The sequence below is a fragment of the Ambystoma mexicanum genome, chromosome 8 (assembly GCF_040938575.1).
Source record: "Ambystoma mexicanum isolate Mex_15411 chromosome 8, UKY_AmexF1_1, whole genome shotgun sequence".
NCBI lineage: Eukaryota > Metazoa > Chordata > Amphibia > Caudata > Ambystomatidae > Ambystoma > Ambystoma mexicanum.
The window spans coordinates 1,563,523,524-1,563,550,840 of record NC_090929.1 but is presented as its reverse complement, the minus strand read 5'-3'; the positions used below and the strand labels follow the sequence as shown (position 1 = coordinate 1,563,550,840).

Below are 27,317 nucleotides of genomic sequence, written 5' to 3'. Positions count from 1 at the left end.
AGAAAAAAAGGTGGGTTGGGGGGAACCCCCCCTTTTCTAATAAACGTCATAAAATAAAATTCTACATTTTTTTCTACCTTTTTTTTTCTACATTTTGACTTTCTACATTTTGTCTTTCTACGTTATCACTATAAACCCTTCGGTGTACTGGCATCACTTTGCCTTGCACTATTCTCCTGATAGTGCTTGGTGCGTGCGGACTGTACCCTGTGTTGGTTGTCATTGCGCCATTAGTACCGCTATGATTATGGAAATTACTAAGGCCCCCATACATCACCCATTGACTACCTTTTCATTGCCCCGACCTCTCCCTGTGACTTGTGAAGTTGAACCTCTGGCAAGGTGCATGTATGGGTTCTGATGAGGCAGAGTATGCACAGCAGCTCGAACTACCATCTGGTACTCTGCATTCCATTAGTTATGCCCCTTTATATTCAAATAATCCTTTGCCGTTCAGTTGCTGGAATTGGTAGATGGCTCACCGACTAAGTCGCGCACATGCAAGGTTGATCAAGGAGTATCATTAAATTGAGTAAAAATACCTGTTATTGCAGCTGTCCTAAGTAGATGTCAAGCAATCTGTAAAAACATGGTGTTAGATACTTTAACTCACCACAATTAACGGTTGTCTGTAGTACTTCCACTAGTACCCCCTCCTTTCAATCGCATGTCCTTTTTTTAATCAGTCAGTCCAGGCCTACTAGTTTGTACTTTAATATTCAATGACAAGCTTGCAATGTCTGGATGCGTTACATAGTTTCTCCAGCATTGGATCTTTCATGGATTCACATGCTTTGAATATTCCCCGTCGTCAGGCTGGGAATCCCCGGTACATTATATAGACCCTTTCCCGTAGGAAAACTTTTTCGACGCTTATGCGTCCTATCCACCTCGTTTTGTATCATGCGTGCCCGTGCCGTCAGGACGTCATGATATAAATACAGGCCCCGCCCCCGCGCTCCCTCAGATTTCAACCGTCTTTCAAAGCAGTGGGATCTTCGTGTTACTACTAGTGATAACTAGATTGTTTTTTTGTCTGTTTCGCGTAAGCGAAGTTCAAATCTGGAGAATTATGTCTGGAAAGGCGTTATTTCGCCCATGTGCAACCTGTGGCCTCAAAAAGGTTTATGAAGGAGACGGCCACATGGACTGTATCTACTGTCTCCACCCGCACCACACGGCGGATACATGTGAGATATGCCAGGGTTTCTCCCAAAAAACCCTTAAGGACCGTAAAAGAAGGCTGGTCGACTGGCTTAATGACGGAGCGGGTGCCTACCCGGCTTCGGAAGTTGGCTCCACGGCCTCCAGGAGCAAGTCGGAGCCTCCATCGAAGAAGGTGCGGCCAGCAGAAATTCGCCCTGAGGACAAGCATAAGGGGAAACATGCTGGATCCTCCTCATCTCATAAAAAGCCCTCCTCCTCCTCATCATCTAAGACGGAGAGGCTGGCGCTGTCTAAATCCTCCTCAGGGGACCGTCCCAGGTCTTCCGTGAGTCGAGAAGCTTCAGCCGGGAAGTCGGCATCAAAATCGACAACGAAGTCTAAAGGCTCGACGACGACGACTTCCTCGTCGACCTCGGTGTCATTGACGATGCCTATTACCGTTCAAGCAGCAGCGGTTGGGATTCCTTCGTCGACGGAAACTCAGTCTATGGCTTGGCTGCCTGAGGTCTATGACCCGATCCCCCCTGAGGTCTTACTGCAGCCAGACACGGCCTGCTCGGCGGAAGGGGAAGGTGACATGGTTCTGCAGCCATTGGATTTAGGCTTACGGCCTTCCACGTCGACGACGACGGCGACGAGTGCGAGCGGGGGTATGGTACCTATATCATCCACGTTGCTGAACCCCCAGACAGTTTTGTCTCTGGATGTGCTTAATACTCTTCAGAAGCTACTACAGCGGCTGGATACCCAGTTCCCTCAACCTGGGACGTCATCGTCACTTCTGTCTGTACCTTCCGTCGACGAGCAAACTTGTACGGCTCGCTCGTCGACGAATCACCCATCGGCTCCCCAGGCGGTAAAAGATCGTCCTCGAGCTCAGGAGGAGGGTGAGTTGTCGGAGTCCGACTCTATACATGATGACTCTGGGTCAGACATCTCCCTGTCACCGTCGAGGGACCCGACATGGAATTCGGATGTAGAATTGGAGTCTACGAGGAGCCAGACACAGCCATCTCCCCCTGATGATGTGGGAGCCTTCCATGCAATGATGGGGAAAGCGTGTTCCGAATTCGGCTTGATTCCTGAGGAGCAGAGGAAAGACTGTTTCCTTTTTGACCATATGGGTCAAAGGAGAAAATCGGTATTTGCCATCCCAATCCTTGACCACGTGTGGCAAGAAGGTCTCAAAACGATGCGCCATCCGTTCTCGGAACCAGCCATAAAGGGACGGATCGAGAAAAAGTTTAAAGCTCCGGAGTCCACTCCAAAATGTCTAACATCACAGCCTTTGTCTGACTCGGTGGTGTCGGCGGCAGCAGCTAGGAAGGCCAGGGTCCAGCAAAAATGTTCAACGCCACCGGAAAGCGAGGCTAGGAGGCAGGACGCATTTGGAAAGAAGGTGCTCTCGGTCGGAGCGACGACAGTAAGAGCAGCCAATTCCTTAGCGATCGTGTCACGATATGATAGGGAAATGTGGCACAAATTAGCCCCTATCCTAGAACACCTGCCAGACGAACACCGAAAAGCAGCTATGTTACTGGTGCGGGACGGCGAGGAGGCCTCGAACCACGCTATTAATATCGCAGTGGACCTAGCAGAGTCTGGTTTCAAACAAATCAACCATGGAGTAGTGCTTCGTCGACAAGCGTGGCTCAAATGTACTACTTTCCGTCCTGAAGTACAGTACAAAGTCCTGGACATGCCATGCGAAGGGGAGCACCTGTTTGGCGAAAAGGTTGATGAAGCGCTGAAAGGGATGAAAGAAGACACGGATACTGCTAGGTCCCTCGGCGCCCTTCAAACGGGTAGAAATTTTCGCTCTTTTCGCCCTTTCAGAGGTGCTTCTGGAAACTCCCGCTTTGGAGCCTCGAGGGACCGTGGATTTAACAGGCCCTCGTACTCTTCACAAGGGTTCAGACGAGCGTCCCAGTCGGCACGTGGAAGCAGGGACTATCAAGCCTCCAGGCGGCGAGGCTCAGGTCCGTCGTCAACGAAGAACAAGCAAACCAGCAACCAATGACGGCCTTCGGAACGTCCTGGGGGGTCGAGTCTCTCATCACTTCGACCGATGGAAATGCATCACCAAAGATCGATGGGTCCTAGACACGATTCGCATGGGTCATGCGCTGCAATTCAAAGACAAGCCTCCGCGTCTTCCTCCTTTATTCTCGACACAGCCCCACCTCCAAATCCTACGACAAGAGGCGGAGCTTATGTTGCGAAAAGGGGCGGTAGAGAGAGTTCCTGTGGCACAGGAAGGCCAAGGAGTTTATTCCAGGTTCTTTGTTGTCAAAAAGCCAAACGGAAAATGGAGGCCCATTCTCGACCTGAGGGTACTCAACAAGTGGCTAAAGAGCCAAAAATTCAAAATGCTAAAACTCCAAGAGGTTATCAGATCGGTGCAACCCATGGACTATCTCTCTTCACTAGACCTTCAGGATGCTTATTTTCACATCCCAATACGCCCACGACACAGGAGATATTTAAGATTCGTCGTCGGGAGAAAGCATTTTCAGTTCAAGGTCCTCCCGTTCGGGCTCAAGTCCTCCCCCAGGACGTTCACCAAGTGCTTGGCCCCTATAGCGGCCCATTTAAGGAAGGATGGTCATCATGTCTATCCATATCTAGACGACTGGCTAATCAGAGGGTCATCCAAGGAACAAACACGAGACAGTCTACGAGCCACAATGTCCATCTTACAGGAACTGGGCTTCGCAATAAACTTCAACAAGTCCTCAGTAGAGCCTTCGAGGACCTTGGTCTTTCTAGGAGCGGAGTTTCATACGCACACAAGCCTGGTGAAACCATCCAGCGAAAGAATTCAGAAACTTCAAAACAAGGCGTCGGAATGGAGCGGCGGTACCAGAGTCTCTGTGCGCAAGTACATGTCCCTGCTAGGGACCATGTCGTCCTGCATTCCGTTAATAAACAACTGCCGTCTGTTTATGAGGCCTTGCCAGGAATTTCTAGCGGACCGTTGGGCACAGAGCAGAGGTCGCTGGTCCGACAGACTGGTCGTCGACGAACAACTAGTTCAAGCACTCGGCTGGTGGAAAGTGTCTACTCACCTAACGAGAGGGATGCCTCTACTGGAACCAGAGTTCCAAAAGACGGTGGTGACGGATGCATCGCTGAGCGGATGGGGAGCTCATCTGGATATGTTACAGGTACAAGGCCAGTGGTCTTTGCAGGAGTCCTCCCTGCATATCAACCTGCTAGAACTGAGAGCAGTGCGATGGGCTCTGAAGTCTTTTCTTCCGCAACTGAGGGACTCGGTGGTGCGTGTCATGACGGACAACACCACTACGATGTTCTACTTGAGGAAACAAGGAGGGACACGTTCCAGGTCCCTATCGACAGAGGCACAGAAAATCTGGCATTGGGCCCTTCAACACAACATACAAATCTTAGCATTTCACCTACCAGGAGTGAAAAACGTGGAAGCCGATGCCCTCAGCAGAGAAATGAACGAAGTTCACGAATGGGTGCTGAACGACCAACAACTTCAACAAGTATTCAAGGAATGGGGACACCCTTCCATAGACCTGTTTGCAACGAAGAACAACAAGAAATGCCATCAGTACGCAAGCAGATGGCCTCAGCAGGGCTCACTGGGGGATGCGTTCTCATTCCCATGGACGAACAAATTCCTGTACGCATTTCCTCCTTTTCCCCTTGTCAGGAGGACGTTGCAATGGATCCTCAGGTACCCATGTCGGGTAATTCTGGTGGCCCCATACTGGGCCAGACAAGTGTGGTTTTCAGACCTACTACACTTAGCGGCGGCGGAACCGATGAGATTCCAGAAGACCCCCGACCTTCTGTCTCGACAGGAGGGTGTCGTTTGGCATCACGACCCGGACAGCCTCAAGTTGACGGCCTGGCTCCTGACTTCGCCGAATTTGGTCGGCTAACGATTCCGGAGGACTGTCGACGTATCCTGCAAGCGGCAAGAGCACCTTCCACAAACGCCTCATACGCGTACAAATGGAAAAGGTTCTGTCAATGGTGTGAGGATCAACCAGGTTTGGCCCCGCAATCGATTAGGCCGGAACAGCTCCTTCCATACTTGCTGTTATTAGCTCAAATGGGCCTGTCGGTGTCGTCAATAAAAGTACACCTAGCAGCCATTTCCAGGTTTACTCGTCGACGGCACTCGGCACCATTGTTCAGCGACCGCCTGATTAAGCACTTCCTTAAAGGCCTCTTTCGGAGTTTCCCTCCAGAGAAGAAATTTCCACCGGAGTGGAGCCTCAATCTGATCTTAACGTCTCTTATGAAACCTCCGTTTGAGCCAATGTCATCATCGTCTCTGAAGTTTCTGTCGTGGAAATTGGCCTTCCTGGTGGCCATCACTTCAGCCCGACGTATCTCAGAAGTTCAGGCTCTAATGGTGGACCCACCATACTTACGATTTTTCAAGACCAAGGTAGTCCTAGCCACTAACCCACAGTTCATACCAAAAGCTCCTTCGGTGTTTCATAAACACTCTTCTATCGTGTTGCCTACGTTTTTTCCGGAGCCATGCTCGGGAGCGGAGCGCATGCTACACACATTGGATGTAAAAAGGGCTCTCAAGTTTTATCTTCATCGTACGCAACCGTTCAGAGAAACGAGACAGCTGTTTGTGGCCTATGGGTTGGGTGCTAGAGGAAAAGCCATTTCAAAGCAAGGACTTTCAAGATGGGTGTCATCTACCATCTCGTACTGCCATTCCAAGGCAGGGAAGCCTCTTCTACGACGGCCAAGAGCTCATTCAACTAGAGCAGCGGCATCGTCGACGGCACTGTGGGCCGGAGTCCCTCTAGGGGACATCTGCATGGCGGCTACCTGGGCGACTACACACACCTTTACCCGCCATTACTGCCTGTCGCAGCAACATGCCGAAGACACCCGGATGGGACAGGCGGTGCTTCGACACCTATTCCAGTAAGGTAAGCCCCGGCTGCGGGGTGGCATCCTGTGGAATTTATGACTGTATGTGGTCCGTTTTTTCCCTATGTAAACTATTACTGATGTATACATAATCTTAGGGAACGGCCTTTTGCGAAGAATGTATAGGGGTTTGCATGCACACCTCCTCTTGGGGGTAGTACTGCTATGTAATCTATTCAAAGCATGTGAATCCATGAAAGATCCAATGCTGGAGAAGGGAATAGTTTCTTACCTGTAACTCCATTTCTCCAGCATTGGTATCTTTCATGGATTCACATGCGCCCACCTGCCTCCCCTGATCATGCAAACCGGTTCCCCCACTACTTTGGGGGCCGAAATCTGAGGGAGCGCGGGGGCGGGGCCTGTATTTATATCATGACGTCCTGACGGCACGGGCACGCATGATACAAAACGAGGTGGATAGGACGCATAAGCGTCGAAAAAGTTTTCCTACGGGAAAGGGTCTATATAATGTACCGGGGATTCCCAGCCTGACGACGGGGAATATTCAAAGCATGTGAATCCATGAAAGATACCAATGCTGGAGAAATGGAGTTACAGGTAAGAAACTATTCCCTACTTTCCTAGACCTGAGATTTATTTTGTCAAACTTTTCATTTTCCCATCAGATGTCGGAAGAACTTGTTAAGCAGTTAGCTGGTTACAAGGCACAACTCCAGCAGGTGGAAGCAGCATTAGCTGCAAATGGGGAGAATGATGATTTATTAAAGCTGAAGAAGGATTTGCAGGTGAGGACAGAACTACGCGCCTTGTCCTTTTTGTATGCCACTCAAGTGAACTATGTAATTCATTTCCCTGCGTTTTTCTCATGGAGCGAAACTTTAACAATACTTTTGTCAAGTGTATATATAGTTGCTAACTGCTAGCAAGTTAATTCTGTGTGTCCCAAGCAGGAGCGGAGGTTGTATATTGATGGATACAGATGTTTGGTCCTACAATGCGCACTAAAGAATATTTTCCACATCTGTCCTTTTTGCCTTAAGTGTGTGTGATTTCTTTTTGATGTTGCTATTTAAACATGTGCAACATTTTTATCTGTAGTTTGCTTTTCATGACGCATCAATGTTGTAGTATTTTCATTTGTCTGTTTACCCAGAAAAGACTGGCACTTTTCTGTTTAAAATAAACTCGGTTGGTTTTTTATTTGAAGGGCACAAGCCATTACCGATGCCAATGAAACTTTAAATAGTATGCCTTTTGGAAGGTTTGTTGCTTTGCCCAGCAAGTGAAGTTCTTCACAAGAATCGTTGCTTCAATATCATAACATTGACGTTGATATCCATTTCTGGCATTCCCGATCGTGTGCAACCATAATTCTCTAAAATAATTTAAAAAATAATACAGTACTATACTGGGGGATCTGCACCTTAAATGTGAACGTAATGCATGTTTTCCGGAAACTGCTGGTTTGTAGAACCTTTAAAACAAAAGTTGTGTATTTATCACTGAGAAACCGGGCCTACAAAGTTTACAGCCATGCCAGGAGTTTCTTTCCGTTTTCATTCTCATCTCCCACACAGGGTCTCTATCATACTATATCATATCCCAAACCTTAGATGAGAAGGATGCGAGTGTTCCGAAAAATTATTTTAAGCAATGCATGTATGTAGGCCGCATTGTATGTTCTTTGAGAATTACATTCCCAATACATGAAGTGCACAAGCTTCTTGGCGATTCTTAATCACTTTTGATGAAGTTTGACAGTCCACACTTACATACACCTGTACCTCCAAAAGCATGACGCATCTAATCCTCAACATATATGAAATGTCCACACTTCCCTGGCCCAAACATGGGTACTAAATGAGAAAAATGCCCAAACTGCAGCCTGATCGGGTGAAGATGGAGAAATGTACCAGAGGCAACATAACTGCTTGCCCTTAAAAAAAAAAAAAATCAGGAAATCTGCAAATTAAAGGTTTGGCCAACCAATTTTTGGCTGCCTAGTGCTTTCCTTCCAATATTTGTTTCACCCAGTATGATTTATTGTGTAGTGTATGGTACATCCCTGGTATTGCAAATGCCAATACTGAACAAGCATGAATTTCTAATGCAAATATCCAAATCTTTATAGTCATTTCTCCCTTTGGTGTTCCCTCCACCTAGAGAAACAGCTACATGAGTGATTTATTCATGATGTCTTGGAGGGTACGCCCACCCTGGTCATGCCCTAAAAGCACTTGTTTATTACACAAAATAATCTCAAAAGAAATCCACTCCCACAAGACTACATGACCTGTAGGCATACAACAATGATTTGTTTTTTCTTTAGTTTACCTCTCCTTATCTGAAGGGCTTGTTGGGGATGGGAGTACACCTTTACACCCAGGGACCATGTGTAATGGTACCCAGTTTCACATCTGGGTCTCCTTGCACTGCTGGCTGTGTGGCCTCCACTACTTTGCTGAATCCTTTTGCATGATTTTAATGGGGTACAGCCTGAAGTACCTGAAGGCGTGACCTGTAGAATTAACTCTGTGAAAATCCATCCAAATACAATTGCAGACATTATTACTACAAATGAGCGGGATATAGATGTTGCCATACTCTTGGCTACCTCCTGCCTCTGAGTGTGAGCTGTGGTTGCCAGAACCAGGTATGTATGAACTGTTCATGGCGACTGGCGTTTAAGACGGAATCTAGACAAGTGATAGTCCGGGAAGTTGACTGAAAGTTGAACATGTCAGCTTCCCAATGATTAGGTTGCTGCCAAATGTTTGAAATAATGTTGCTCTGTTATTGTGTCTGAGGGCGAATATCTGCTGCAAATGTCTCATATAAACTGAGGTCTTTATCACTACCTTGTTGGAAGAGGGATGGAGTGTCAAAGCACAGAAGAAGCCCAGTCGAAGTTGAGTAAGCTTTGCATATTCTGCATTTTATTTATTTATTTTGTCTTGGCAAAGTTGAGCCCTATACCTGCAGACACCAAACCTCTACAGACGTGAGCCATCCAACACAGACTATCCATTCCCTTCTCCCAGGTGAAATAACTGAGTCCCAAGCCCTCAATCCCTTACTGACTTGCCACGGATCACATATGAAGAGGCAAAAACATACTGTACAAAGAGCACCCGCAAACTCCAAAGCCAGGCACACATGTAATGGCAGTGGTCTTGTATAGTGCGTGATGCCACTTTTGGTTTCCCCTCTGCGCTTTTCTATGCTAGAGAAAACGCGGCTTGTGTTAATTAGTGGGCAGTGCGACACCTGTGGTTTTGTGTGTAGTGTATTGTAGATATGAAATTGTTTTCTTTTATTGTTTCATTGCTAATGTATTTTATTGGTCATTTATTAGGCACTTATTCAATTAGCAAAACTGTTTCAAAGCGCCCACAGGGCGGGGACAGGATAAGACAGTGAAATACAACAAGGATACATAATTACAATAGTACAAATAAATAATGAGAATAAGGGAAGCAAGTCGGGTTAGTCTGGGAGGCTGGGAGTAGGCCTTACAAGGCATAACCACCTACAACCCTGCACTCCTACCCCTGGCCATTTGCAGAAGGGCCCCATGTCTCTAGATCCCAATGCCACCTCTGACTCTCAATATATTATACCCCAAGAAGAACATGACCATCTGCAAGTTGGCAGATGAGAGAAAGGGTTGATCTGGAAACAGACATTACCATAACCTGCTACGGCTAATGGGAGGCAAGAACTTAAGGTTCTGTGGAAATGCAGCTAACATTTAGAGTACCATTTTAATCTATTTCACCTTCCTTAGTATGCTGGGTAACATGGTCAGTGGCCTACTGGGAATTTTGCCCACCGAGTACAGGGCCCGTCTTCTGTCAGGGGATTGGTCTGGACGGGGCCACAATTCCTGCTCCTTTCACCCAGAGGTCTATCCTGATTTCTCCCACAAGCCCCAAACTCTTCTCACTCAAGCAATCCCACTGCAATGATGCTGTAACCCTGTAGGAGATTCTTCACGATGAAACGAGGAGCAGAAAACATTTGGAAGGTAGTGTGGATTCCTCAAAAACAATTGCATTGCCTTAGCCTAAAGCAAAGGGCATGGGGGTGATCTGGCTGCGGTTGTGCATTGGCAGTGACAGACATGGGGTTTATGGGATTTGATGGACTAGGCTGCAAGATCTCTGGCCCCTTACTGGCTAAGGGTCTGGGGGGGTTGGAGGGGGGGAGGAATTTCGATCCGGGCAAACACAGGCATGCTTCATAAACGTGTGTGTGTGTGTGTGTGTGTGTGTTTTTGTTGGAGCCAGGGAAGGTCCCGCCTCACCCAGTGCTCGAGATCAGATAAGATTTCAAAGTATTGTATTCCCATGTTTTGTAAGTTTGGAGTAGAAGTAATATTTCAGTGTGTAAAATCGTAATTCCCAAATGGGAGTATTTTATAAGTAAACATGTTCTATAAGATTTTTGTAAGAAATATTTCTTTGTACTTTGGTACTCTTGCAAATTAAAAAGCTCTCTGGATAAGGCAGTACTAATAGCAATGTCTTTTTGTCACACTGTGTACTACTTGTACAAACGTATCCATGGAGCTGTGTGGATTAAAGCAGGGACACAAGTTCGTATGTGACGAACATTACATTTAAATTGCACAAACTATTGTAAAGTAGCATCTTTCTAGTACACACTGCTTGGACCACTACTTGACACACCCTTTTACAGGGATTGTGGGTACAACGCACGTCACTATAGGGATAGTATTTCAGACACGCCTTGTCAACGTCCCTTTTCGACTACGAAAAACAAAATGCAATACTCCGCAGTGACCACTGGATGTCGGACCTATGCACAGCATGTGAATCTAAGCAGATACAACCATCAGAAATGCTTTTACGGTAAGTAATGCATTGTCATCTTTCTAGTACACACTGCCTGGACCACTACTTGACACACCCTTTTACATGCAAAATGGCTTACTTCATGTGGCCCATTAGTGGATTCAACTTTCCACGGTTTAAGCGTTCGCCAGATCAGGGTTCCTAACTTAAAGTCCCTGAAGTGATTTGATTTTTGAAAGGACCGAATAATCTCTCCCCCGGTTCCATTTATTGTACCGGTATGGGACTTGGATTTGGTGTTAAGGCTTTTAATGAGAGCACCCTTTGAACCCTTTCATTCTTGTCCACTCAGGATGCTAACCCTTTTCTAACTGCCATTACATCAGCCTGCAATCTGTGAGCTCCAGTCTAAACCAGCCAACTTTTCGCGCCTAGAAACACTTGTGTACTGGCACGTTATAAATGCCACATCATATATCCTTTAGTACCTTTTTTAGGGATAAGGTTGTTCTGAGGGTGCCTCGTCCTTTCTTGCCAAAGGTAGTGTCAAGAGTTCCATTTGGCTCAAAAAATTGTTGCCTGCATTTTACCTGCTGCCTCATCCCTCTGAAGTGGAGGAAGAGAGGTTACATTGTTTAGACTCAGAGGGCCCTAAGAGTCTTATTTCTAGAATGGCCAGAATTGGGCACGACGACAAGCTCTTTGTGGGCTATTCTTGCCATAAATTGGGACACGCCATCACCAAACCATCTCTTGCTGGATAATCTTATGCATTTCAGGAATGCTATACCTTGGCTGGCAAAGATCCACCAAATGGTCTAAAAGAGCATTGCACCCGAGGGTTGGCTACTTGTTCGGCTCTTGAGAGATGGGTGCCTGTACAAGACATTTGTGGTGCAGCAACTTGGTCCTCTCTCGGCACACTTTCAGCAATTTCTATTGCCTGGATGCTAAGTCAGGAGGCAAAATGTGCAAGGCTGTGCTTCACCGCATTAATTTGCAGTAAATTCTCATTTAACTGTGTCTGCGCGAGCTACTCATACCAGTGGCGACGTCCTGGCCGAGGACAGGATGGAGGCCACGACTGTGTGGCGCCTGATATTATGATTTCACATTTTGTTTTTACGATATTGCAAGCAGATTTACGAATATATCAAATGTGTAATCCGTGGGAGGAACATACAGCAGAAAGAACATTTCGAAGGGATTGTGTCCTCCGACGTATTCCTTATCTATATTCGTATCTCCAGCTTGCTGGCCTCAGAATTTTTTTTTCCCCAGTAGAGGGCGCTGTGCGTCGACATCCGTCGAGTAGGTGTTCCTCGACAACCACCGTATCGACGCCGACGTCATCATGCCTATAAATGGCCACGCGCAGCGTCCGTTGCTCTGTTCCGTTTTTCCGCGCTTCATGCGCCTCGGAATACCGTTGCTCAGTTCGTCAGTCGAAATATATTCATATTTCCTCGAGGAAACCGACTCGTACTCTATGGCTTCCTCCTCAGACCCGACGACTCCTCGGTCCGGTTTAAAAAAATGCCGAGACTGGGAAGAAAATGTCATTGACGGATCCTCACAGGATCTGTTTGTGGTGTCTGGGAATCGAACACCAGTGTTCGGAGTGTGAGGAATGCCTATCCATGACGGCGAAAGCCTTGAAGGAGCGTAAGGGGAAGCTCGAGAGAAGTGAGTCAGTTTTAACTTCCTCGAAAGTTTCTGCGGTAGAGTCGAGACATTCGTCTCCTCACCGTCGAAAGAATTCTCGGTCTAGGTCTCGAAGTGGCTCCCACCACTCGTCGAGGTCTAGACACTCGAAAAAGAGACGTAGAAGATCTCCTTTGTCGTCTTCTAGTTTCCCTGAAAGAGTACATTGCCCCACAAAACGCAGCTCTCAGGCTGAGTGGGAGGAATTCAGAAAAAAGATGCTAAGCGTCTTCGAGAAAGTGGCCTCGACCCCCTCGAAGTCAGCTGAGGGTGATACCCCGGGTGACAAGCCCAAAAAATCTAAATGCCGCGAGTCGAAGCACCCGGCGAAAGTCGACCCGAAAGCACCATGAGCCATCGAGAAGTAAAGCATCTTTGACGCCATCGTCGAAAGCCCCTTCGAAGGATAGATCGGCGCCATCGACTCCGTTATCGAAGGGTTCTTCGACTCAGTCGATCGAGTCGACGCTGACATCGACGCCAATAAAAGAAAAACCCACGGCTACTCCACAGCCAACGGTTACACCGAGAGCCTCCGACACGACGTCGAGAACGTCGTCCACATACTCGAGCAGGATTCCGATCCTCTCGAGTTCTTCGAGGCCTCTTCCAGTTTTCTCGACCCTTTTTCGGCGCCTTCGAGGATTTTTACATCGGCGTCAACGACATCGACCTTTTCAAGGCCACTGATGCCTCCCTCTGCTTTAGAGATGGGTTTTATACCATTTCACAGGCCAGAGCAACCACCCCCCCCCCCCTTAACTTCAATTTATGAAGAAAGGGAAGATTCTGATCAAGAAAGGCCTTTTGGGCTGCAGAGGACCACATCACCTGAACCAGAGACTTTTGCCTATGAGGAAAGAAGGTTGAAAGACCTTCAGGATGCATTACAGGAAGCAAGTGGCCTAGACACTTCCCCAGAAGTGAAATTTGTCAATCCAGACCCGGGGGAACATGCTGAAACCCCTTATAGAACCCTAATGTCAAGAATTATGGAGTTCATGGGTTGGTCTGCGCCTTCACCTGGTTTTCAACAGGATGACCTCACAGATATTCTGGATAAAGGTCCACAGGAGGATCCTGTGATTCCCTTACATTCTGCTTTACAAAGAAAGATTTTAACTAACTGGGAAACTCCTGAAGTTGTCCCTGTGGTTAACAAGATGTTGTCAGCGAAATATAGGGTATCTGCTGCTGACCCTGAATACCTCTCTAAGCACCCTACTCCATAGAGTCTGGTGGTCCAGGCTGCAACTTCATCAGGCAGTACATCTGCATACCCCACTGCTCCACAGGATAGGGATGATAAAAGATGATACCATCACAGAGACTCCAGTTCATTGGAGCAGTCCTGGACACATCCCTGGGGAAAAGCCTTGCCACCAGAGGTGAGGGCTCAAGATATTCTGCAGATGGTCATCAGATTCCAAAATGCCCAACGTCTCCCAGCCTATGACTTTTTGAGGTTGCTAGGCCTCATGGCATCCTGCATATCCCTTGTGCCAGAGGTTCGCCTGAGAATGAGATCCCTTCAGTGGGCACTGAGGACTCGGTGGTCACAATTCTCAGGGAGGATGACAGATCTCCTCCGGATTCCGGACAAGGTAGCCCACGACCTTCTTCAGAGAACATTTTGAAACTGTTTTGGCAACCATGGCCGGAGATAACAGTAGTCGCAGACGCCTCACTCACAGGTGGGGAGCCCATGCCAACGACTTAACCATCAGCGGTCGGTCTCCATCGGAGTCCAGACTACACATCAACCTGTTGGAGCTGAGAGCCATCAGACTGGCACTGAAGGCTTTTCTGCCGTCTGTACGGGGGAGAAACGTCCTGATAATGACTGACAATACAGTACATGCACTACCTCAACAAAAGAGGAGGCGTAGGGTCACTGCCACTTTGCAGAGAGGCGATGCAGCTCTGGTTTTGGGCAATTCAGGAAGGAATCTCTCTATCGGCAATTCACCTAGCCGGAGAGAAGAACTTGACAGTGGACGCTCTGAGCAGGCAGAACAGTCTCCCACGAGTGGGAGATAGCTCAGGAAGTCCTTCAAGAGATATTCGCCCTTTGGGGAACCCCTCAAGTGGATCTGTTCACCACCAGTATCAACAGGAAGTGCGACAGATTTTGCTCAAGGGAATTTCCCCCGAGAGGAGCTCTAGGAGACGCGTTCATAGTGGACTGGGAGTTCCCACTTCTGTACGCGTTTCCTCCGGTCCCTGTCATTCCTCAAATGATCAGGAGGTTGAGAAGGTTTCGGAAGACCATGATCCTAATTGCCCCGGATTGGGCCAGGAGAACGTGGTACCCGGACCTTCTGGACATGTCCATCCATCCCCCAATTCGCCTACCGTACAGAGGATCTTCTCTCGCAGAAGGGAGGTCAGGTTCTCCATTCAGCCATCAAGACCCTCAACCTTCACGCTTGGTATCTGAACGGTTGAGGTACAAGGATTGGGACTTCCAGATGACGTCATGGAGGTGTTTCTTTCGGCCAGAAGGCCAGCAACTAAAACTCTATACCGCTGCCGTTGGAATACATTTTGCAGCTGGTCCAGAGAAAAGAATATCGAACCCTTTTCTTGTGGTACACCTGCGGTGTTATCCTTCTTACTTTATTTGGCAAATTCAGTCCTTCAAGTTGGCACTATTAAAGGCTATCTCGCAGCGCTATCGATCTTTAAGCGCACTGCAGAGGAGCCATCGTATTTCAAAATTCCATTGGTAATACAATACCTGAAAGGTCTAACTAATGTTTACCCTCCAAGACCCTTCCAAGTTCCCTTATGGGACTTAAATCTAGTTTTAAACTTCCTAAAGGGTGCTCCATTTGAACCACTCCACTCTTGTTCATTGAAGTAGCGAGATACAAGCCCCATCTTGTAAACCTCCTCATACAATTTTTCACAAGGACAAAGTCGTTCTACAGGTGACGCCTAACTTCCTCCCAAAGGTAGTTTCAAAATTTCACATTACTCAGAAGATTACCTTCATTCTATCCTCCTCCCCATCCGGGGAAAGAGCAAGAGAGACTACACAGGCTGGACCCTAAGCGAGCCTTGAGTTTTTATATCAGTAGACTTGCTAAAATTAGACAAGCAGACCAACTCTTTGTAGGTTACGCAGGACATAAGTTGGGATTACCAATAACCAAACAAACCATCTCCAGATGGATTGTTTTAGCCATTCTGGAATGCTACAAACTGGAAGGGAAAGAGCCCCCTCAAAATCTAAGGGCTCATTCGACCAGGGGTATCGCAACCTCCTCAGCTCTTCAAAGAGGGGTACCAATTAGAGACATATGTGCGGCTGCCACATGGTCGTCCGCACATACCTTTACCAAATTTTATAGCCTGGATTCCTCCTCTAGTCAAGAGACTAGATTTGGCAAAGCTGTGTTACACTCTGTTCATTCTTAAAGAGTAATATGGCATCTCTTACTCCCGCCTCCAATCACATACCATTGCTATGGGAGTCTATCATAGATAAGGAATACATCGGAGGACACAATCCCTTCGAAGAACAAGTTACTCCTTACCTGGTAACGTTCTTTCGATGGGATGTTCCTCCGACGTATTCCTTATCACCCCTTCCATCCATCCCCGCAGTAACATTTCCCTTGTGGTTGCAGCTTACGCTCCTTCAAGGGTAGTAACCATTCATGCAATAACTACCTTACTCTACAAAACGGAACTGAGCAACGGACGCTGCGCGTGGCCATTTATAGGCATGATGACGACGACGATGACGATGGCGTGGTGCCTGTCGAGGAACACCACCTCGACGGACGTCGACGAACAGCACCCTCTACTGGGAAAACATTTTTCCGAGGCCAGCAAGCCGGAGATACAAATATCATAGATAAGGAATACGTTGGAGGAACATCCCATCGAAAGTACGTTACTAGGTAAGGAGTAACTTGTTCTACTAGGGGTAAGTAATTTTTTAATTCTCTTTAGTGTTTTAAGGATCATTTTAAGATGTGGGTTTCTCTGCATTTTTTTCCTAAATCATTTCTAGTGTCCTCTAAATCATTTAGCTTTTTTTGCTGCCCATATCACCTGCATATTTTAATTTGAAGAGGAAATATTGCAAGTTATATCCAGTCCCACAAAGACTGAAGATGGGAGAGGGTGGAAGGGAGGGAACCGAAGAGGGGAGGAAGTTGGAGTGAAAGTTAAATTAAATAAAACTACTCAAATCAAGGAATCCCTGAAGTTGCTATAAATAAACAGCAATCTTTGGTACTTATTTTTTTCAACCTACTATGAACGTTATGTCGAATCGGCCCAGCCTGTCTTCATGCATGTATGCAGTTTACTGCATGGCGGCAGATCGCAAGGTGAATGACACGATATTCAGCATCTGGTCTTTTGGAACAAATGTCCTCTTGCCTTTGAAGTGTTGACCTGGGCCTAAAGAATTAACTGCTATTTTTCACTTGATTGGGCAACATGAAATGTCAGTAATGGCTATTTTGTTTTAGGACTGTATCAAGACTTGCATTACCGTTTTTAAATTGAGCCCATCACATGCTTGCCGTTTGACACAGAATGCTGCTTGTTCTTTGTGATAGTACAAAAAAGTGCAATTCGTCACAATCTGTGTCAAACAAGGCATCTGGCGATAACATTCTTAACATGGCTATCCTGTGTTAATTTAACTGGACAATAAACTCTAGCTTTGTTTTTTAACTTTAAGATACAAATGTATTTTCCAATTACCACAAAGAAACATGTATTAAATGAACATGTAGTGGCTGAAATCCTTAAATGACAGAACAGCTGCGCATGAAAGCATTGATAAAAACACTTTGTTAAAGTGAGAGAGCTTTGCTACTGGAACACATCGAACAGTGCTTTGCCATGACTTGATCATTTTATATATTTCTGATGCTTGTGCATCTGCTTTTAATCACATATGCCTATGGTCCGACATCTAGTTGTAATCGCAGAGTATTGTATCTTTCAAAGATCGAAAGGGGATGTAGACATGGGCGTGACTGTAACACTATCCCTAACGTGACGTGTAGTGTACCCAAAATCCCTCACCCGTCGAGGTCCCACCCAACTAGTCGGCTTATGTGGAGCTTGCAAGAGTTAATATTGCTCAATATAGTTATTTTGTCGCATGACCTACGGTAGTCTAGTCTCCCGACTACTACTTTTCGGCTGTTTCATGGACTTGATGCTGCCGAAGACATCCACTACTGCTCGGCGACTGGTGTACTGATCGTCTGTCAAATGTGTAGCCTCGGCCCTCAGGCCATGCCCTTGTAGTATGGAGGGTGGGGCCCTGGGTTTATTCATTTTCAAGAATGCATTTCCTTTTCCATGCTCTTTCCCCATTTGGTCTGACTGCCGTCTCCCTCTGCTATGGAGAGGACGCCCTTTAAATGTTGTCTGTTATGTAACAGCAAATTCCCTTGGAAGGACACCCATCGCCGTTGCAATAGGGGTCTACCTCAATACCACGACAAGCATTCTTTGAATTCCTGCAAGCTCTTTCGTCCCAAGACGTTCAAGGACAGGCGGACAAACCGGTGGGCGGCCTACGTGATGCAGGCAGAGTCATTCTCATGTTGGCGCGGTCGCTTCGGATGATGAGCAATCCATTGACGGCCATGGCTCAGAACTGGAAGGCATTGACTTTTCGGCGGAACCCTCGGGTTCCCAGATAGGACACTCGCTCTGTTATCGGGAGTGCACACCCTGGTGACAAGGGCACCCACCGCACCACCAAAACACAATCACACAACCCCTAAGGCCTCCTCGACGGACACGTTTAAGTACGTAACGCCAACAGAACCACAGACAACTTTGGCGTCTTCCAAAGCTGTCTTCTCGGCATGCGACTGGGCTTTCCTCTCAGAACGACGTTCCCCCCCCCAAAGAAACACCTGGTTGCCGACAGTCCAAGGGCGTGCAAGCACCTAAGGCTTCAGTGGAGAAGTCCACCACAACGGTGTCGCCAGCCGTGTCGAGACCTAGCATTCAGCTGCCGAAGATACACAAGAGTCTTGCAGCTATTATTTCGGCAGCGGAAGACAACAGGGGCCCACTCTCTCGTTGAGAGGATTATTCTGAAGACCCTTATCCCAGCCTCTCTCGGGATTTATCGGGAACCCACTCCCTTTCTAATCCACCTTTTCTACCTCCAGACCCTTCTGCTTCTTCCCTGTGGACTAGGCAGAGATTTGAGAATGATATGGATAAGATGGCCCAATTTATAGATTTCTCAGATAAACCTATTACTCGCAAGAGGCCTAGGGAAGAGTACTCCTGCCCCATTCCACAAAAGTTGCAGAAGCTTCCAATTCCTACACAAGTCCACCAAGAGGAGGCCTTTGATAATTCAGAACAGGAGGATACATATGAGGACAATCCTTTTGATCAGAATACAACTGACCAGGAGCCGGACTGGGATCAGGATCAGCCAGCAGATCAGGGGCCTTGGCTTTCACCCACACATACCCCCGACACAGACATTACTTGTCTAGATCCACCTACACCTCAGCAAAGGCATTCATCACCTTTGGATGACCAAATGTTATTTGATGCCATCCTTGAGAGCCGTAGATCATTTTGAGATCGCTACACAAGAGGCAGTCCTTGACTCAGACTTTGTTGATATTCTCAGAGAAACCTCCCACTAGTATTCCACTACTCAATTCTATAAAACACCTACTTACTTTGTCACCGTCCCTCACAAGGGCTGTCAACCCTCAGGTTGAGATTGTTTCGCCCCGGTCCATCTGACCGTATGTCTATACATGATCATGCCACACCGGACTTCCTGGTTGTTAAAACCACTAGAAAGAGGGCAGGGGTTCCACTTTCCACAGCGGAAGATCCCCCGGATAAAGATTGCAAAAAACAATATGCCCTAAGGAAACGTATTACTACATCTTGCTAATACGACGCTCCTTGCTAGTTACAGTGATGTCCAATGGGGTCTGCTCCAGGAAGGCCTTCAAGAGGTCCAAGAGCCCACGCCATCGCGTCTGCTGGCGGTCGTGACTGAGGACAGACAGGTGGCCCATAATAAAAGAACACTCTAAAAGCTGCGGAGACTGTTGGACGCACTCTGGCACAGGGGACTCTACTTAATCAGGCTTCAAACCAGAGACTCGGGCCTCTCTGAATAAACCCGCTGAGGACTCCAACTTATTTGGCAAGGCTGTCGATGACACCCTGGAGACTGCTAAGAAAGAGCATGAGACACTGAAATTGCTCAGCCAGATCACGACAAAGCCCTTCCAAAAGCAGGGAGGCTCTAACTCTCGTCATTATTTTTGAGTTCAACCTTTCTCTCAGTCTCCCCATGGTCAATATGGTTCTGGAAGTACCCAATGGTCCACGGGGCAAGGCTCATCTGGCTGATCTCTTCAGACCTTCCCCTTTCTATCCCTCTCCTTTTCTCCCATCTCACCCCCTACCCCTCGGGCCAAGCCAACTCCAGCACTGCCACCTACCCTCTCGGTTATCCAACCTATGAAGCGTGTGTCAGTTGAGGCTTTCGCTGCCACTTTCTCTCCCCCCCCAACCACTCCCCCTTTGCCTTTGGCTGACTCACACCGCGACACAGCCCTTTCCATGCTCCACTCTGCTATATCTGATTCTTTCGGTTCTTGCCCCTGTCACGTGGATCCGCTTGAAGCCCAACGCCAAGTGCAACTCTTGGTACGACTCCGACCTCGTCACCCTTAAAGGCAAGTGCAGGGTGGCTGAGAGGAAATGGTTTGCCTCCGGTGCATCCTCAAACTGCCTTGCTGCCTGCTCCAGAGGCAAAACCGGCTGTGTCCGCTCCAAGAAGAGCCCACATTGAAGCCTGCGTCTCTGTGGCATCCAACAACTCAGCCAAACTCGTCAAAACTGGTTCTCCCCTGTTCCTCCAAAACCATCAAGGGCCACATTGACATCCTGGCTCATGCTCTGGCTTACTTATGCAACCACTCCTTTGCCACTGGAGCCCCCCCATCCGTAGCACGTAATCTGCTCTCCTGAACATCCATTAAGACCTGCTCTCCAACCTCGATTCTAATACCCCCTGTGTCCTCATCTTGCTTGATCTCTTCTGCCTTTGAAACGGTCAACCGTGCCATCCTGCTCAACAGTCTACGTGATAACCTGGGTATCACCGATCAGGCCCTGGCTTGACTGACCTCTTTCCTCTCCAATCGACCTCCCAGGTCCAACTAGGGTCCTTCCTCTCCTCTATTTCTCCCGGTCGTGTTCCCCAGGGATCTAACCTCTATTCCTGGCTGTTCAACCAATACCTAGCACTTCTTGCCCACTGCATTGCCGCTCTGTGCCCCAACTTTTAGTGCTATGTGGATGCCACTCTGCTTATTTGGAGGTTCCCTTCTACCACCTTCTCCTACTCTCATTTCTGACTGTATGTCTGCTATCCAGGAGTAGTGTGCCGCCAGCGATCTCTGCCTTAATGCCAGTAAGACGGCACACCTGCTCCCTCCTTTCCCATCACTCTCTGGCTGTCTTCTCTTGACCCACTTCCTGCTCCCACCTGTGAGGCTAAAACCCTCATCTTCGACTCCACATTCTCCTTCACTCCTCTCTTCTCAGACGTCTCTTAGAAGTCGCACTACCAACTGCACCTCCTCAGAGGCGTTCTTCCTTTCCTCCGTCCCCCAGAAGCTCACTGTCTCCAGAGCTCTGGTTCTCTCTAGGCTGGACTACTGCAATAGCCTCTTTCTAAATCTGCCTGCTTCTACTCTCTGCCATCTGCTACTCAACAAAACAGGACTGCAAGACTGGTCCTTGGCCTCAAGCCCAGGGATCGTATCTCTCCAGGACTGTATTAACTCTACACTGTTCAAAACCCTCTGCATTGTCCACAAGGCCTTCTGGGGCCTCAATACCTTGAACTCTCTTCGTAAATATCTGCCTTCTCAAGCTCTTTGCTTCTCTGCCTCTAACTCCCTCCGGGTCAGTCACTTCTCCAAGCAACGAGTTGGTGGTAGATTCTTCTTCTGCTGGAGCCTCCCTCTGGAACAGCTGCCCTGCCATTCTGAAACCTGAGAACCACCTCTGGTTCCGGAAGCACCTCAAGACCTTACTCTTTGCTTCTGCTTTCTCCCTTCCACTCTCCTGCTGAACTCCTAACTTAAACTGCACTAGTCACCTGGCTACCCTCTGATGTCGGGCCCGGGTCACTGCCCCCCTCACCCCCTGTCCATCACTTGCATGCTGGGTCTGTTTCTGTATCCATACAGTCCCCCTACCAGCACTTGGACGCTTGATGTCTGTACTTACTTACCCTTACCACCAGCTGGCTGCCCTTTTTATTGTTTTTACTGTGTGATCCCATGTACTGCCCTCCCCCCTCATCTCCCCTTTCCCCTCGCACTTCCCCTCCCCACTTGTGCAATCTCAGTATCACCTGGACTAGTAAGATCGTTGTCTTTTGTCGCTTTGTCTCCCCCCCTCCCCCCTACCTAGTCACGTTTTGAAACACTTGTGTATAGGCGCGCTATAAATGCCATATATAGCAGCCAGTATCAGCAGAGAGGTCAACGTAGAGGCAGGAACTCTACTCCAAGAGGCTCCCCGGCCACCACCGCAAAGTGACTCGCTGGTTCGGTCGCCACCCTGGCCGGGGGTAGTTTGTCATTCATACCTGGGAGGGGGATCACATTAGACCAGTGGGTGTTAAAGATCGCCACCCACGGTTACTGCATTGAGTTCCACCGGCCACCTTGATACCACCCACCAAAAAGCAGACTCCTTTCACCAGCACACCTGCAAATCCTGCTGGAAGAGGTGCTGATCGTTCTGGAAAAGGGTGCTGTAGAAGTCATCCCCATTCACCAGTTAAGCAAGGGTATTTATTCAGTGTACTTCCTTGTACCCAAAAAGGTTCTCATCATGCGCCCTGTATTAGACTTGCACTCAGCGAACAAATGTAAAGCCGCAAATATTCAGAATGACAACTTTGCAGGAGGTAATCTCACTGCTGCTGCAGAGGAATTACATGGCAACATTGGATATGAAAGATGCATACTTTCATATTTCAATGTTGCCAGCGCACAAAGTACCGAAGGTTCATGGTACAGGACATTATCAGTTAAAGGTGCTTCCCTTCGGCATTGCCTCAGCTCCACAGGTTTTCACAAAGGTACTGGCAGTAGTAGCTGCTCACCTGTGCGGCAGTCCATCCCAGTCTATCCTTACCCGGATGACTGGCTCTTAACAGGGTATTCGTACGGATGATGCCTAACAAATACCCAGAAGACGGTAGATCTCCTTCAGCCTAGGGTTCCCGATCAACGAGAAAGCCCAGTCTAGGCCCCAGTCAAGTCAAACAGTTTTTGGGGGCTTTAATTCAGACGAATTCTGCCTCGCCTTTCCCTCAGAGTTCAAATCATGCTGTTCCAGATCTCTCACTATGTAGCCAGTCACAAGGTGACCATACGCAAAGCCATGCGGCTGTTTGGGATGATGGCCTCCTGCATCTACCTAGTTCCACACGCTCGCCTGCCATGAGCCCCATGCAAGAGTGGCTCTCGAGCCAATGCTGTCAGGCCAGCGGACAATGGGGTGATCTAGTGGTTGTCTCGGCAGCCCTCGTTCAGTTTCTGCAGTGATGGTCAAGGTAAAGGGGGGCTCTCCATCAGACTTGGGTCCCCAGCGGTAGCATCCAACCACATAAACTTGGCTAGGCTTTCCAAACACACCTCCCAGGGGGGAAGACCGTTCTAGTCTTCACGGCAGTACTACGGCCAGGTATTCAACAAGGGGAACTCGCTCTTTAGGAGGACACTGTACTCCACGTCTTCGCAGACTGGGGCTTCCCAGAGAGACTTGTTCCCAACTCTGGAGAACGCACCATGCATATGCCTACAGGTACCCTCAGCCGCTTCAAGGGGACTGGTTTCTGGATAACATGGTCAGGGAAATTGGCGCTTTTCCCTCAGATTCCCCTGCTCAACAGAATAGTGCACAAGAGGCACTCTGGATGATTCTGGCGGCCCTGATGTTGGTTCTCCCATCGCAGGGCAATGTCAGTCTCCCCTCCCAGGAAGCTGCCATGCCCTTATAACTTGCTGTCTCAAGACCAGGGGGAGACGTTACATCCATGCCATCAAACTCTCAACTTAGCAGCTTGGCTCCTGAGGTCATAGAGTTCGGGCACCTCCAACTCCTTAACGATGTATGAACATACTCGGGGAAGCACGGAACCAAGCACAGAAACCTAACACCAGGCATTGCTACTCCAGCAAATGGAAACGCTTTGTCATCTGGTGTAATGGCAAAGGCATCAATCCAATTGAATGCATTCCAAGACATATTGTCCTGTACCTAACCCACCTCTTAGATTCAGTTCTGGTTTTCAATTCACTAAAGGTCCACTTAGCAGCGCTTTCAGCATACACCACGTCACAAACTAGTTTTGTGGTGGAAAATTCCAGTAATGAAAGCATTTGTGGAAGGGGTGAAGAGGATCCATCCACCTATTTCCAACCCAGCTCCCGGGTGGGACCTGAACGTTGTACTTACCAGATTAATGGGGGCTCCCTTTGAACATCTCACGTTCGTTTTAGCCATGCCCATGTCGACGTCCCCTTTCGATCTTCGAAAAAGAAAGATGCAATACTCCGCAATTACCACTAGATGTCGGACTATATGCACAGCATGTGAATCTAAGCAGATGCAATCAAATGAAATTACGGTGAGTAATGCATGATGTGTATATATATGTATATCTCTATCTTGTGGAATCTGCTTGGATCACATGCTATGCATAGGCCTCCATCTAGTGGAAGCTGCAGAGTATAAGTTGTTTTTTAAACTAAAAGGGACGTCGACAGGGCGTGCCAGTAATACTATCCCTAGTGTGATGTTCACTGTACCCATGGTCCTTCACGCGTCGGTCCTTCAGATTGTTTTTTTTTTTTTCAGCCATCATTGGTAGACGCTAAATCGTGGGGTTTCCTATTTGGCTAACACCATTGATTAAAACCTAATTGGAGTTAATTACTCTTTCTATCCTTTAAATCGCCAACTTCGATATACATCTTCGGCAGCGGTGATAAGCACAGACCTAGTCGGACAAAGACTTTGACTCGACGACATTGCTTTGACCTTGGAAGGCTGCACCAGCCTCGGCCCAGACAGTAGGGAGCGTGGGGGGTGGACATGTCTTAAAGCTCTAAGAAAATGCATAGTTCCTTTTACCCTCTATTTTCGCCTAGCTGCCCTTCCATCCAAACATGGAAAAATGTTCTGCCCCAGTTGCAACAATAAGTTCCCCTGGAAAGACTAGCACCGGGTGTGCATCCTGTCTTGCACGTGACCACAATGTGGGCCTTTGTCGCGCTTGTCAACTCTTCAAACCGAAAACACTAAACGACCAAAAGACTAAACATTGGGCCCACCACGCCATCTAGGCCAAAGCCTGCGTGGAGGGTGCATCCAGCGACGGCAGCATCTCCATCTTTAAGCACGACTAAGGCGCCAGGGAACAGATTGGTTCCAACGTGCTAGCCTCCGACCCCATCATACAGGCCGGCGCTCTTACGGGGACGACACCCGGCGGCAGTAGTACATAAGGCAGCCCACATTAAAAACATACCCAAGGGTGGAGAGTTGACAACTTTGTCTATACGCCCACACACAGCGTCGTGGGGTAGGTCCACTAGTTCCCTGTGGTCAAGGGCACTTGCATTCCCAGTTGCCACACGACAGGCCCCTTCGTCGTGAGATGACACGGATGCCGTGTGCAATCAGCTGAGCGTCGGTAGACGCGGCTTTGGAGCTCCCACCCAAATTCGACACTCCTCACAAACATTGAAATCGGCAAAAAACACCAAGAATTAAAAAATCGCCCATCTGGTGCAAAAGCTTGTCGTGGAGAGCCTCCATAAGGGCAAAAATGCCAATAAAACACATCATTCTCATAGAGAGAAGACCAGTACACCACACAGAAAAAAGGACTCTTGTTTCCCAGGGGTAGGATACCATAGCAGCAGCCTTGAAAAACAAGGGCTAGCCTACTCCAGTAACACCTCAAGCTCCTGTGTCTATACTAAGTTCCTCTCAGTGGACCACTGATTCCATTGATAGGATGATAAGATGAATGACATTCATGGCAGATTTATTTGTGAAAAATCTCTCAGGCTATGCTAAGATTACAAAACTACTAGTGGCGCCACATCTGCGCAAACCCCCAGCAAAGAGGCCACGTCAAGACGCCCTTCTAGTTACCCCTCAGCAAGACCCAGTCCAAATTGATCTTTGATACAAACGCAGACTCGGAGGAGGTTGAAACACTAGAGGATGCAGACCAATACTACGAACAGGATGTGTAACTTACCCTCTCCTGTTGACCTAGACCCACCGGAGGACAACCAACTTCAGTATAATATGCTCATAAAAGCAGCCGAGCATTTTCAAATTCAGACCCAGGCGATGCAATTAGACAAGGATTTTGTGGAGAACATTTTAGGGGACAGGAAAGCGGTCACCCAATTTATACATATTAAATCTGTTCAAAGAAGTATCCAACCTTCTCTAGACACTTGTAGGACCACAACTCTGAAAAGGGCAGGAACACCCCTAGCCTCCTCAAAAGCACCCCCATAAAGAAAGTAAAAAACTACACTGTCGGGAGAAAAGTGGCCACCTCAGCGGCTTTTCAAACCAGGATTGCCTACACCATTTTATTGACAAGTTACAACTGCCACAAGTGGGTAGCGGAAGGAATGGCGGTGTCAAACTGCATCCTGAAAAATAACTTGGATGCCACAGACATGCGGTTAGAATAATTGCTATGGGGACAATCTTTAAAAAGCCACACATGGCTTCGCCAATCCAGATTCAAACTGGAAACAACATGCCTAACGAACCGAATGTACTATTCAGTAAAGCGGTTGAGGATGCCTTTAAAATCTGCCAAAGAGTAGGACACTCTTAAATCACTAGGCCAGCTAACAAACCACCAGGCCAAAGAGACGCCAACAAATTTCATTGCGTTGGAGGACAAAACTCACAAAGAGGTGCAGGAAATAGCCAAAACCAAAGCTCATCCTGGGGTTCCAATCGGGGACAAGCCTCTTAAGGCTTCCAAAGAGGCCAGCGTAGATCTCGTGGCTTGGGGAGGTCCTCCACTTCCAGAGGTGGAGCAACATCTCCAAAACAATGACCACCCGCTTCAGGTGCCCTCCATGCCTCTCCAGTAGGAGGGCGTATTACACACTTTACCCATGAAGGGAATCACCTCAGACAAGTGGGCGCTATCAACCATGGTGGGCAGTTATTAAGTGGAGTTTCTTCCGTGACCAAACCATCCCTGCGTCCAAAATCAACCACGAAAGAGGAGCAACACATCTTTCGAAGGGATTGTGTCCTCCGACGTATTCCTTATCTTAGATAGAAATCCTTCAGCTTTGCTGGCCTCGGAAAATTTTTTCGCCAGAGGGCGCTGCGCGTCGATGATCGCCGAGTCGATGACCCTCGACGGCCTCCGTGCCGACGTCGACGTCATCCTGCCTATAAAGGCCGCGCGCAGCGTCCGTTGCTCAGTTCCGTTTTTCCGCGCTTCGTTGTGCCTCGGAACACCGTTGCTCAGTTCTCGTCAGATAACGTATATAATATTTAACCTCGATATCGATGGCATCCTCCTCCGACCCGACGACCCCTCGGTCCGGTTTCAAAAAGTGCCGAGACTGCGGGAAGAAAATGTCGTTGACGGACCCTCACAGGGTC

At 48.0% G+C, this 27,317-nt stretch overlaps 1 protein-coding gene across 2 annotated transcripts in view; it reads left to right on the top strand.

Annotated features, from left to right (window-relative positions):
• The window catches only part of SMNDC1 (survival motor neuron domain containing 1), a 500,862-nt gene that overhangs the window by 106,497 nt on the left and 367,048 nt on the right, over positions 1 to 27,317 (top strand). For both annotated transcript variants that reach the window (XM_069611768.1, XM_069611769.1), the window contains exon 2: positions 6,732 to 6,851. In XM_069611768.1, the coding sequence (XP_069467869.1) occupies positions 6,732 to 6,851 (120 nt within the window). The remainder of the gene's footprint in view (positions 1 to 6,731; positions 6,852 to 27,317) is intronic.